The 14,362-nt window shown below is 48.6% G+C and overlaps 1 protein-coding gene across 1 annotated transcript in view; it reads left to right on the forward strand.

The window, feature by feature from the left end:
* Positions 1 to 455: 455 nt before the first annotated feature.
* Positions 456 to 14,362, forward strand: part of LOC311232239 (FERM and PDZ domain-containing protein 4-like) — a gene marked incomplete at both ends in the record, with an annotated part of 183,105 nt that continues 169,198 nt past the window's right edge. The window contains one exon of the mRNA XM_084318977.1: positions 456 to 551. Within this exon, the coding sequence (XP_084175103.1) occupies positions 456 to 551 (96 nt within the window). The remainder of the gene's footprint in view (positions 552 to 14,362) is intronic.

Genomic DNA, 14,362 nt, shown 5'->3' on the forward strand with positions numbered 1-14,362 from the left:
CTTCCCAATTATCTTGCTGCTGATCTTAACGACCCTGTCGAGAGGTTTCCTGTTGATGGCGCGCATCACTCCAAACCATGATGTGATGTTAAAGGACATTATCGATTCCACAAAGGAGTTGTAGAAAGCCTGCAGGATTTGATGGTCGGACCAGAAGCTTCCTCATCTTCCTGAGGAAGAACAGTCGCTGTTGGCACTTAGAGTGGATGTTATCTGTGTTGGTCTTGAAGGTGAGCTTATGGTCGATGGTGGTGCCAAGATATTTATACTCCTCAACGCGCTCTATTTTCTGGCCATTTATCTCCAGAGCTGGGGGAGTTGTGGGGTCACGCCTGAAGTCCACCAGCAGTTCCTTTGTTTTGCTGGGGTTTACGTCCAGGAAATTGTTCTTACACCACTCTGCGAACCTGTTCATTTCTCCAATGATGCGGTCATTGGAGTTGGTGGTGTCAACGATGACTGTGTCATCAGAGTATTTGATGAAGAGCATCTCAGGGTCTGAGCTGCTGCAGTCGTCGGTGTACAGAGTGAACAGGACTGGTGAGATGACAGTACGAGGTTGACCGCTTAATCACTGCTTTAATCATAACGTTAAACATTATGCGCGCATTGCCCCACTGTCGGCCTGGGGAGGGTGTAGAACTACCACATGCCTCCTCCGATACATGTGGAGTCAGCCAGCCGCTTCTTTTCACCTGACAGCGAGGAGTTTCACTGGGGGAACGTAAGGTTCATGCTATTTCCCCCAGATCCCCTCCCTGCTGAACAGACCAGTAGGAGTCGCAGTTTACAACGACCAGGACACATACCCCACCGACTTCCCACCCGCTAACACTGCCAATTGTGTTAGTAGGGACGACTGACCAAGCCGGAGGTACCGCTGACAGCTGGATTCAATCCCAGAGTCTCTGCGGTGGTAGGCGAGTGCTTAGTCCACTGCGCTACCCAGCCGCCCACCTATTTACTTATATTTAACATGTGTGTAAAATTGCTGTGTACCTCATCACCAATAGTTTTTAAGTTCTTAAGGATAAATCCAGTCGGTAGAAGACGAAAATTTATTTTCTGCCAAAAAGTCCTCTAGTGTGACTCTTATTCTTGTTTAAGAATGAATGAATTTATTAACGGTACCGCACGTTGATTTGAGAGACGCCATTAAAAGTTTGGTTTGCAAATACCACCAGCAAGTATTGCAATATGAAGGGCTCATTGCAATTCCAGGTCATGGATGTGGTTTACATTGGTGTGACCTGAGTGCCCCTACTGGTTGAGTGTCGTTACTGTGCAACCCAGCGATCAATCTGGCTGCCGCCTGCCCTGGGGCAAAAAGGGTCACACTCTATTTCACTCTACTAAACCAACTGCCATCAATCTGATGCTACTTCCTATAATCTATACTATTGCTGTGAACTAGAGCAGCCTAGGGGTGGGAAGATTGCTGATCCAAGCTCTAGCCCTATTCTTGATGACTTCGCTTTCAATTATCCACATTAGCACAGTGCGTGCATTTGCTTTATCAATCCAGGGTGTTTGCTTTGTAATTTTTTTTTAAAACTATCTAAGAATGTACATGAAGTACTAATCGACCACAAGATAAAAGGTCCACAATGTACTTCATGTTGTAGCCATGAGTAAAATATTTACTTATTGTATAAGTAATATATTTACATTTCAATTTGGCGAAAGTCCAAAACAAAACAGTGCGACCAGGAGTCGAACTAACAATTATTGTGGTTGTGCGCGAGTGCTCTCACCACTAGAGTGGTTAATGTTTGGGCGAGGCTATCAGAGAAGTGTGTCTTGGTAGTCTTGAGGCACTTACCTCCCCTGCGAGTGTCCCAGGTTCCCCAGCAGGGAACTTAAACATTTTCTGAAAACTGAAAACGTTGAAAATTGTATATGTAATATTATGTACTTATTTGTAAATATGTCAATATAGTACTTATTTGTAATATGTACACATTGTAAATTTTCGTAAATACGTCAATATATTACTTACAATAGTACCTTTTTCCTGTGGTCGATAAGTACTTTATTTACATATTTTAAGCAAGATCAGGTTGTATACTAACTGTTGTGAAGGGCCAGATTAAACCGAATATATATATTTATTATATATATATATTTAATTGTATTTGTATATTCTCTAATATTCCTTGATATCCCTTGTATATTCCTTGTACAATATGCATTGAATATCCATTCTAGCCTACTGAACATCCCATAATAGTCTCCATTCTACTATTGGTCGAGACCTTGGTGCCAGGCTGCCATACCCCCTAGACCCAGTTCAAACATACCGCTCAACATGTACGAACAAGTCCTAGTTCCGCGTAGGAATCTGGCTACCGCACCACTAATGGGACTATTTGTTCATAGTGCGTATATATACTGCGCTACTAAAGTAGGACTTCCTTTTCAGTCCAGTTTCTTACCCTCCAATAGAGTCACAGACGTAAAGCCTCCCCGCGACGCCACGTGTGGGAGTAAGGCCAAGTTCGGCTTACCATCGGTATTGAGACATCGTGTATATTAATATTTGAATAGTCATATTTGGCACTATATCGTCGAGTTGGACGTAGTCTATTAAGCTAATAATAGTCTGTTAATATATAGTGCTTCGTGCGGTGAGAATACTACCGTAGTCAGTACCCCATCGTTTCGGGCAGAGAACTGGCTGCTTATCCAGGGTGGTTGACCCCACGTGAAGCTGCACCCGAGGAGCCCCAGAGCCGACGAGCGAGTGGACCTGTATACCGGATTATTCTACCGACGACAGCCCGCCTTCCCCGGCACGGATTATGCTTTGTATACGTTGATTATTCCATGGATAAAGACCCCCGACACTGCCGTGTGTTGGAACCCCCCCCCCTGGAGAGGACGCAAGGTGAGGAGACGCTCTGCAAGACGAGGTCGCTTCACGTCTCTCCTCCGTGGACCGGAGGACGCCGGCCCACAAAGAGTCCACCTGCTTTCATCTGTGGTCCAAGGATCGCCGGCGCATTGAACGGCACTACAGTGGGTTCACCTGGGATACCCTTGGCCGGATGAGGCAGCCGGATTCTACCCCCCCCCCCTTCCTACTCCTGTCGGCTTACAAGCGACCGGATTAACCCCCCCTAGTGTATCCAGCCTATAATCATTAAAGTATCATTGCTGTTATTCCTTAAACTATTCCAGGTCGTATATGTACCACCTGCGCCTTCAGAGATTGGACATTCTCTATTGATATACCGACGAATACTCTTGCCATAAAAGTGCATACTAATTCCCATTCATAAATGTGATTGATTTGATTAAGTGCTTGCTCTACACACCATCGCTGTGTAGAAATAAAGACCTATTTCTAATTCGTACATTTGTGTTGGATCCGTTTCATCTACGTGACAGTGTTCATCATAATATATTTATGCTGAGTACTGGGTGGCCGAATATTAAGTACAAAGGTAGTGGTAGTAAGTATCATATCTAGTAATACAGTCAGGGAATTGTACCCCTCAGTTACAATTGGTCCTTCGAGCCGGATGGTAATCAGTGTAATATTAATATAGTGTTATTAATATTGAAATGGCCTATGATGAACACTCCACGAAACGATCCTCCTAACCAACGCCCGCAGCGCGAACGACGGCTCCCTCAGTACTTAGAGGCTTACGCTGTCAGTCAACAACCTAGTCTTCTACTAACAGTAAACGCGGTAAAACTAGAAAGTAAAAGTATGTCTAACCCCAACGCCCAGACTACCCCGACCATAGAGACCCCTACGGGTTCTAATGTAACTGACCAAGTTCACGGTGGGGACCAGTGGGAACCAGACATGACTTCACACCCCGCCAGTACTGAAGAAGTAGTCCCCGACGAGTCCCGGGAGGAATACAACGCTACCGAGAGAGAACTCGGCACGGAAGAAGACGGGGAGAGCACCGTGGAGATAGAGCTCCAAGGCTCCGCAAGGAGTACCCCGAGGGAAGGCTCCCCTATACAACCGCCTTCTCCCAGCGAGGCAGAGAGGACCCTACAGCAGGCCTTCCTCATCAGCCTGAACGCCGCTGCTGAACGCGACCGACTGCAGATCCAGCAGCGGAGCGAAGAAGAGCATATACGTCTAGAAATAAGACGCATTCAGAGAGAAGAGAATGTGGCCCGAGACCGAGCAGACAGCCAGCGAGCAGCTGCTGGTGCTCTACGGGACGCAGAGCGCGACAGACAGCAAGCGCAACTAATAGAACAGCTGATCAGACGGACAACACCCTCTCCCTCCGCCAGAGGCTCCAGGAACTCGTCTAGACACACCTCCAGGGCGGCATCCCCTAGCCGAGTAAACAACCCTGAACTTGACCAACAGACGAGGTCTATACCCCCCACAGACCACCTCCCCCCACCGGTCCAAGCGAGACCTAGCAACCGGGAAGGAGCAGCATATCCTGTGGAGAGGCTAAACCAGAGACTACAAGCACTGGATGACCTAACTGAAGACGAAGAGGAAGAGGAGGAGAACCACGCCCGACGACAGCACAGTACTCTACCGGACCAGGAGGTCCGGTACAGCCCAGGCTATACTCCCGCAGAGCTGCGCTACAGACCCCCGACTCTATACACGGGTGAGCACGACGCACGACCCGCACCGAGGAACAGCACCTGGACAAGCGGGCCATGGTACACTGCCGGTACCAGCCCATACCAAGGAGCGGGAGGAGACTCGCCTAGGAGGCCTCTCCCCCAACGCTCGCCGATGTATCCACAGTCAGCGTCATACATTGGCACGCCTATGGTACCCGACTTCACCCAAGAGAACCGGGCCCAGTATACCGAACTCCGCATGTGTCTGGAGACCATGTTGGCGGATGTATTGGATGAACGCCACAAATACGCCATCCTACTGAAGCACTTAAAGGTACCCCGCGCACATAATATAGCGCTCGCCTACGCGACTTCCACCACCCCATACACAGCAGCGCTGGTAGCATTGGACCAGAGGTATGGGCGCATATGGGATTACGTGATCCAGGAGATCCGACACATCGACCGCTTACCCCCAGCAATAGACAATCGAGCACTGGACGACCTGTCCATCAGAGTGCAGTCCCTGGTAGGGATGTTGGGAGCGCAGAGAGAGAAGGGGAGGCATGAACTTTACGCCAACTCAAATGTGGAAAGGATCTTGGAGAAGCTGCCGCCCGCTCGACAGGAGCGTTTTAGGCGGCAGAGAGACCACCGAGACCCGAATGGCCCCGAACCGAACCTCCTCGATCTAGCAGACTTCCTGGCGAGAGAAGTCAGCAGCCTACGGCTAGATACATTCGGACGGAGCACCCCTGGCTCCAGAGAAGGAACCAGACGACTAAATGATGGAAGAAGATCGGTGACTGTGATGCACCAATCGGAGTCAGTACCGAGCAGCAGGAGCCACAGTACCCCCTCCAGAACGGAGAAGTGGAAGATAGTGTGCCCCTACTGTGAGAAAGAACACTGGCTAGCGCAATGTGACTCCTTCCCCAAGCTGAACGCGGAGGAAGCAAGTCAATGGATAAAGTCCAACAAGCGCTGTTTTCGCTGTGCGCGCTCACACATGGCAGCCGAATGCCGCTTAAAGAAAAGGTGCACCAAGTGCGATGGAGCCCATCTGGACATACTTCACGACAGTAACAGACGGCGCCCTTCACCCGCACCATCCAGAAGCAAAGCGAGCGTCATGTACATCGATCCCGCCAGCAGCAGTGGAGCCCGAGTACTCCTAAAAGTAGTGCGTGTGACACTAAGCTACCAGAATAAAGTCCTGGACACTTACGCCGTCCTCGATGACGGGTCAGAGAAGACCCTGCTGCTCGCCTCCGCTGCGGCCCAGCTAGGGCTGCGGGGAAGCGAAACCCAAATGACAATTCGGACAATAAGACGAGATTTGAAGACGATAAAGGGCGAGAATGTCTCATTCTCTATCGCAGCAAGCGGCCAGCCTGAGCGACGGTACCAGATTACAGACGCTTTCACCAGCCAAGAAATAGGACTGTCGCGGTACACATACCCCGTCGCCAAGCTGATGGAGAAATATGCACATCTGCGCAAGTTACCGATCCCGCTCATAGACAATGCTATGCCGACCCTGTTGATAGGCTCCGACCATGCAGACCTCATTGTCCCGATAGACCGGGTTCATACCGGACCCCGAGGCTGTCCTGCAGCAGTCGAGACCCGTTTGGGATGGACTCTCCAAGGCCCGCTCGCCAAATCTCTCAACCGAAGTACAGCCACTAGATGTCTCCACTCCCGAGTCACGGAGGGAGAAACCGCACTCCTGCAACACGTAGAGCGGCTATGGACCTTGGAACAAATGCCCTTTAAGAACGGAAAGAAAGACATTCGCTCTAAAGATGACATTTACGCCATTCACCTCCTCGAGACAGGGACCAAGAGAGTCCCGGTCAACGGCGTGTTGAGATACGCCACGCCACTCCTGCGGCGAGAAGGAATGCCTACTTTCCACGCCAAGACAGACGCCACAGAACGGTACCTGCTGAACACGGAGCGGCGCTTAGCCAAGAACCCCGCCCAAGAGAGTGTATACCGCGCTGAGATTGAGAAGCTCATCACAGCGGGACACGTCACAAAGATGGACATTAAAGAGGCTGACCAGACCACTGAATCGTGGTACGTGCCTCACCACAAGGTCCATCACAACGGTAAAGACCGCATAGTATTTAACTGCAGCTACCAGATCGGATCCCAAAATCTGAATAAAGAGTTACTGCCCGGTCCCACACTCGGCCCCTCCCTACTCGGCGTTCTACTCCGCTTCCGCCAGGAAAAGGTGGCCATCAGCGGGGACATTAAAGGAATGTTCCTGCAGGTGAGATTAGTAGAGGAGGACAAGCCCCTGTTACGGTTCCTATGGAGAGAGAAGCCAGGAGATGAGCACCCAGCCATCTACCAATGGGAAGTCCTCCCCTTCGGAACGACGTGCAGCCCCTGCTGTGCTACATTTGCACTACAGAAACATGTAGCAGAGGACCCAGCAGCGGACGAAGAGGTCCGACACAGCGTAAAGAACAGCTTCTACGTAGACAACTGTCTACAAAGCCTTTCAACCCAGGAAGAAGCCGAGGCTCTCCTGATTAAACTCCGTGCCTCATTGATCAAAGGCGGCTTTGATCTCAGGCAGTGGGCCAGCAGCGATCCGCAAGTACTGCGCAGCCTCTCCTCCGAGGACAAGGCAGCCAGCAGCGAGACCTGGATGGCTACAATCCCGGGAGAAGCCCAGGAGATGACCCTGGGATTGGTGTGGCGATTCAAAACAGATTCGCTTCACTACAGACACAAGCCCCTGACTACGGAGCAGGGAAGGCCGGCGGCGGCGCCGACCACCAGACGGAGTGTGTACACAACACTCGCCCGACAATATGACCCGTTAGGATGTATTCTACCGTACACCACCAGGGCAAAAATGATTGTACGAGCATTGTGGGACAAGGACCAGGGCTGGGACGACCCCATTCCCGCACACCTTACATCCACCTGGAGAGAGTGGGAGATGGAGCTCCACTCACTCCCAGGCGTTAATATGCGCCGAAGCTACTTCCCACCCACGGTGAGGCCAGAGACATGTAAAATGGACTTACACGTCTTCAGTGACGCCTCAGAGGTCGCATACGGATCAGTAGCCTACTTGCGGGCCCAAGAAAAGGGGGGAGAGATCTACACAGCATTTGTCCTCGCCCGCTCGAGAATAGCCCCACGCAAGCAACAATCTATCCCACGTCTAGAGCTCTGCGCAGCCCTAGCCGGAGCGCACCTAGCCACGCTCATCCAACGTGAGCTCACCATACCGGTGTCTAGAACAATCCTGTGGTCAGATTCCACGACAGTACTCGCCTGGATCAAATCGGACTCATGCAAGTACAAAGTCTTCGTGGGAGTCAGAGTCACCGAGATTCAAGACTTAACCGAAGAGTTAACCGGAGAAACAGAGTGGCGCTACGTTGATACAAAACAGAACCCAGCTGACGTCATCACCCGGGGGATGCCCCTGGATGACCTCACCCGTCGCAATGTCTACAGTGACGGCCCCGCATTCCTAAGACTCCCGGAAGGACAGTGGCCCAGGCCTATCCCGAGGGAAGCAAGTCCAGAGGAGGTGGAAAATAAGAAGTCTGTGTTCTGTGGATTGAGCACCGTAGCCTCCACCGACCCTAACATAGACGATTGCACGTCCATAGAGAGTGCACAACAAAGAACATTCCTGCGGTACCACCCGGAGTGCAAGTCCCCCGCTGATATGTCAGCAGCTAACTACGAGGAAGCAGAATTGCTTCTACTGCAGCGAGCCCAGAGAGACTCGTTCCCCGATGAATTGGCCTGTCTACAGGGAGGAAAGCCCGTCCCATCCGACAGCAGATTAATTCATCTGGCCCCCGAGAGCGACGCTCATACCCTCATCAGAGTGGGTGGTCGCCTACGCAGAGCCCCCAATCTACCGGATGACATTAAATACCCGATCGTATTGAACAGCCGACACAAGGTCACAGAGCTGATTATAAAGAAATACGATGAGGATGTACATCACGCAGGAGCAGAAAGAGTCTTCGCGGAAATCAGACGTTGTTACTGGATCCTACAAGGAAGAGAGGCGGTACGACGCTTCCAGCGAACATGTCTAGACTGCCGCAAGTGGCGCGCGCAGCCCAGCATACCAAGGATGGCTGACCTTCCTCCATGTCGCCTCCGAATCGGTGACAAGCCATTCCACTCAACGGGTATGGACTGCTTTGGCCCGCTGCACATAAAGAAAGGAAGAGGAACCGAGAAGCGGTGGGGTATTGTATTCAAATGCATGACCACCAGAGCGATACACATCGAGCTTCTCCCGACCATGAGCACAGACTCATTCCTTATGGCCTTCCGTAGATTCACATCACGGAAAGGAAGACCGTCTACCCTATTGTCCGATCATGGGACAAACTTCAAAGGCGGCGAAAGAGAGCTGAGAGAGAGCTTCCAAGCTATGGGCCCAGAACTTAAGACCCACCTCGCTCCAGCACAGGTTCATTTCCAATTCAACCCCCCAAACGCACCCCACTTCGGTGGCACTTGGGAACGAGAAGTGCGCTCCATAAAGACAGCCCTGTACGCAGTACTTGGGGCCCAGACTGTGGCGGAAGAAGTCCTAATGACAGTCCTCACGGAGATTGAGGGAGTACTTAACTCGAAGCCCCTCGGATATGTCTCCAGTGATGTGGCGGATATCGACCCAGTTACCCCCAACACACTCCTGATGGGGCGGCTAGATCCTGCATTACCCCAGACAATGTACCGGCCTGAAGAAGCGAACGGCCGACGAATGTGGAGGTACAGCCAAGTATTAGCCGACAAGTTTTGGAGCAGTTTCCTACTGCACTACCTACCGTCTCTACAGACCCGCCAGAAGTGGGTAAAGGAGAGAGACAATTTGACAGAAGGAACAGTCGTCATGATTATTGATCAATCACTGCCCAGAGCTATGTGGCCGGCCGGCCGCGTAAGCAAAGTGATCACCGGTGCCAACGGCAAGGTCCGAGCAGCTGAAGTGCTCGTCCAGGGTCGCACTTACACCCGTCCCGTGGCGAGGCTCATAGAACTGCCCCGACTCCCAGACACAATCGATGATGACCATGACCCTATAACCCTATGACTTTGTGAAGTTGACTGACCCCTACAGCAAACCCTTATGTGTAAATAGACAACGCGATTAATCTGTCTCTGTTTAACTGATTAGGTCTGGGACCAATCAGGGGGTGGCTGTTGTGAAGGGCCAGATTAAACCGAATATATATATTTATTATATATATATATTTAATTGTATTTGTATATTCTCTAATATTCCTTGATATCCCTTGTATATTCCTTGTACAATATGCATTGAATATCCATTCTAGCCTACTGAACATCCCATAATAGTCTCCATTCTACTATTGGTCGAGACCTTGGTGCCAGGCTGCCATACCCCCTAGACCCAGTTCAAACGTACCGCTCAACATGTACGAACAAGTCCTAGTTCCGCGTAGGAATCTGGCTACCGCACCACTAATGGGACTATTTGTTCATAGTGCGTATATATACTGCGCTACTAAAGTAGGACTTCCTTTTCAGTCCAGTTTCTTACCCTCCAATAGAGTCACAGACGTAAAGCCTCCCCGCGACGCCACGTGTGGGAGTAAGGCCAAGTTCGGCTTACCATCGGTATTGAGACATCGTGTATATTAATATTTGAATAGTCATATTTGGCACTATATCGTCGAGTTGGACGTAGTCTATTAAGCTAATAATAGTCTGTTAATATATAGTGCTTCGTGCGGTGAGAATACTACCGTAGTCAGTACCCCATCGTTTCGGGCAGAGAACTGGCTGCTTATCCAGGGTGGTTGACCCCACGTGAAGCTGCACCCGAGGAGCCCCAGAGCCGACGAGCGAGTGGACCTGTATACCGGATTATTCTACCGACGACAGCCCGCCTTCCCCGGCACGGATTATGCTTTGTATACGTTGATTATTCCATGGATAAAGACCCCCGACACTGCCGTGTGTTGGAACCCCCCCCCCTGGAGAGGACGCAAGGTGAGGAGACGCTCTGCAAGACGAGGTCGCTTCACGTCTCTCCTCCGTGGACCGGAGGACGCCGGCCCACAAAGAGTCCACCTGCTTTCATCTGTGGTCCAAGGATCGCCGGCGCATTGAACGGCACTACAGTGGGTTCACCTGGGATACCCTTGGCCGGATGAGGCAGCCGGATTCTACCCCCCCCCCCCCCTTCCTACTCCTGTCGGCTTACAAGCGACCGGATTAACCCCCCCTAGTGTATCCAGCCTATAATCATTAAAGTATCATTGCTGTTATTCCTTAAACTATTCCAGGTCGTATATGTACCACCTGCGCCTTCAGAGATTGGACATTCTCTATTGATATACCGACGAATACTCTTGCCATAAAAGTGCATACTAATTCCCATTCATAAATGTGATTGATTTGATTAAGTGCTTGTTCTACACACCATCGCTGTGTAGAAATAAAGACCTATTTCTAATTCGTACATTTGTGTTGGATCCGTTTCATCTACGTGACAGTGTTCATCATAATATATTTATGCCGAGTACTGGGTGGCCGAATATTAAGTACAAAGGTAGTGGTAGTAAGTATCATATCTAGTAATACAGTCAGGGAATTGTACCCCTCAGTTACACTAACAATTATACTAACTATGAATTTCAATTCATAGGCCGTTCAGCCATTGTGTAGTGTGATGTGTGCTGGGTGCCAGTGTATGGCAGCCATTGAGCCTGTGTAGCCCAAGGTTGGGCTGCCAGCAGTGGTGGTGCAGGAGGCAATTTCCACCCTACATTGTGGGGAGTGCTTTGAGTGTGTAGAAAAGCGCTATATAAATGTAATGAATTATTATTATTATTAATAGTAAACATGTATAGCATCTTTTCTTATGTACCACTGTAGCGTATAACTGTCCCCTGCAGCAACACCAGGCTGTGGGTCAGGGGGGATTGAGTGGCCTGGGGGGGGATTGAGGCACCAGATCACATCGTTGCCCGGGGGGGATTACAACATTACAGGAACAGGGTGAAAGGTCACCGGCCAGAAAACATGTGGCCCAGAAACCAGACAAATGAATTTCGATTCGGATACAGACTCAAGCTCTGCTGTGTCACACGCGCACGCACACTCACACGCACACACGCGCACACACACACACACGCACACGCACACACACATACATATGGTACATACTTACAAGTTACATGCATGCATGTACACACACGTGCACATTTGCACTCACACACCCATGCACACACAGGCATGGCAGGAAGACACAAAACTATTTTAGTTTAACTAACAATTCCAATCAACATGGATCCACATAATACATGCATGCACACACACAGAGGCATGGCAGCAAGGTGCAAACGTATTTAATTGCAAACTTACAATTCCCACAGGCAGCTCTTTGCTATTTTCTTTTCATGTTGTCGTCCTGTTGTGTTTGTATCTGTCTCAGACGACTCACCACGTTTGAGGTCCGTGTTAACCCTTTCACTACCACACTACAGAAGTTTAACATTCTGTAGTGTGGTTGTGAAAGGGTTAACCTTCTGTAGTGTGGTTGTGAAAGGGTCAACCTTATGTAGTGTGGTTGTGAAAGGGTTAACCTTCTGTAGTGTGGTTGTGAACGGGTTAACATTATCTAGTGTGGTAGTGAAAGGGTTAAACGTCTGTAGTGTGGTTGTGAAATGGGTTAACCTTCTGCAGTGTGGTAGTGAAAGGGTTAACTTTCTGTAGGGTGATTGTGAAAGGGTTAACCCTTTGTCACGTGGCAATGAAAGGGTTAACCTTCTGTATTGTCACAGTAAAAAGGGTTAACCCTTTGCCGTGGGGCAATGAAAGGGTTAATCTTCCGTATTGTCCCAGTGAAAGGGTTAACCCTTTGCCGTGGGGCAATGAAAGGGTTAATCTTCTGTATTGTCCCAGTGAAAGGGTTAACCCTTTGTCGTGTGGCAATGAAAGGGTTAACCTTCTGTATTGTCCCAGTGAAAGGATTAACCCTTTGTCTTGTGGCAATGAAAGGGTTAACCTTCTGTATTGTCCCAGTGAAAGGGTTCAACGATGTGGCCCTGTGTCACACCTGCAGGACAGAGGCGAAGCAGACGGGTTCTTTCATCCTCTTGTGTTCGACCCTCGAGGGACAGCGAGTGCATGTGATCTGTTATCCTCTGTCGTCGAGTACAAGCAGCGTTTTGGTGGAACGTTTGGAAATAGTTTCTCAGGCGAAACCCTGAAAGCAAGTTGTTATCATTAGATAAGTAGAGGGCAGGCAGAGCCAGAATAATATGACATTATGATTCAAGATTCAAGAGGTTTATTATTTATTTATTTATTTATTATGGGATGTAGCTTCTCATGGAAGAAATTAGATTAGATTAGATTAAAATGTATTGTCATCATACAGCACAAGTACAGCACAACGAAAATAAGTTCATCCAACCAGAGTGCAAATGTAACAGTAAAGTGAAATAGTAATATACAATGTACAGGTGTAAACTGGGTATCAAATATATGAATGAGTACTACTTAGTGTAGTGCTAATCAGATGTATGTACAGTGTTGTAATATTAATATGTATAGTGATACAGGCATAAAGACAATTATGGTAGTAGTCATACTGGCCAGCAGTGTAACTAGTAAGAGTAGGTAAGGGATATGTACAGATATAGTATCTACAGACATGTAAAATGATTATGTGCAGGTATGTAGAGACAGATGTGGATATATATATATATATATATATATATATATATATATATATATATATATATATATATATATATATATATATATATATATATATATATATATATATATATATATATATATATATATATATATATATATATATATATATATATATATATATATATATATACTGTTTTTACAGCATGCACATGATATCATACAGAGTTATATGGGTTATAGGCAGGTGTATAGGTAAGTGGTAGTACAAATGGCATATTGATATTTGTACGGTATGTTAGTCATCTGAAAAGAGGGAGCGTTTTGCTTCTTCAGCTTACACACATGCTTAGTAATCACTTTTTGGTTATGAGGGAAAATATGTTTTTTGAAAATCCGTGTTCCCAGAAGAAAAAAAAGAAAAAAGAAAACACTGCCTTGGAGCATAATCTCCTGGAGGTGGAGTCGGGCTCAGCGCCCCCAGTGCACTGTGGGATGTTTGGGCAGCGCCAAGTCCACCCCGAGGCCAAATCGGTCAGGCGCTGATTAGTTTGCTGGCAGACAGTCCTCTTCTCCTCTCAGGAGCAGGAATAGTTTTTGGAACATATAGTACAGTACATATTCACACTGTCGGGGACCTTTAAAGGACACTGAAGGGAGACATTGTCTCCAGCTGCTGCGGCCTTTATGTAACAAATGTCTTTCTCAGGTAGTGTTAATGCAAATCGGTGTTATTTATACAGTATGTCTCCACCGCTAATGGCTACTTCTTGGGAACGTTTCCATTCAAATATATACATATGCATGGTTTTTTAACCCTTTCACTACCACATTACAGAAGGTTAACCCTTTCACTACCACCAGTGGTGCAGTCGTAATATGGGAACTGGTTACAAGCCACGTGCACGCGCGCTCCCGCGCACGCGCATACATGTTCCCTCAGTTGCGCACAGAACAGATGATTATTATGCATAACAATGGAGATCATGTCCGGGAGGAGCGGGAATCGAACCGGGAACCTCTGGATAACCAGACGACGGCTCTACCTACCGAGTCACTGTCGCCCAGTATAACATGAGAGGTCAGTGATGTAAAAGATAAC

This window comes from Notolepis coatsorum (assembly GCF_963971535.1).
Source record: "Notolepis coatsorum genome assembly, chromosome: 1".
NCBI lineage: Eukaryota > Metazoa > Chordata > Actinopteri > Aulopiformes > Paralepididae > Notolepis > Notolepis coatsorum.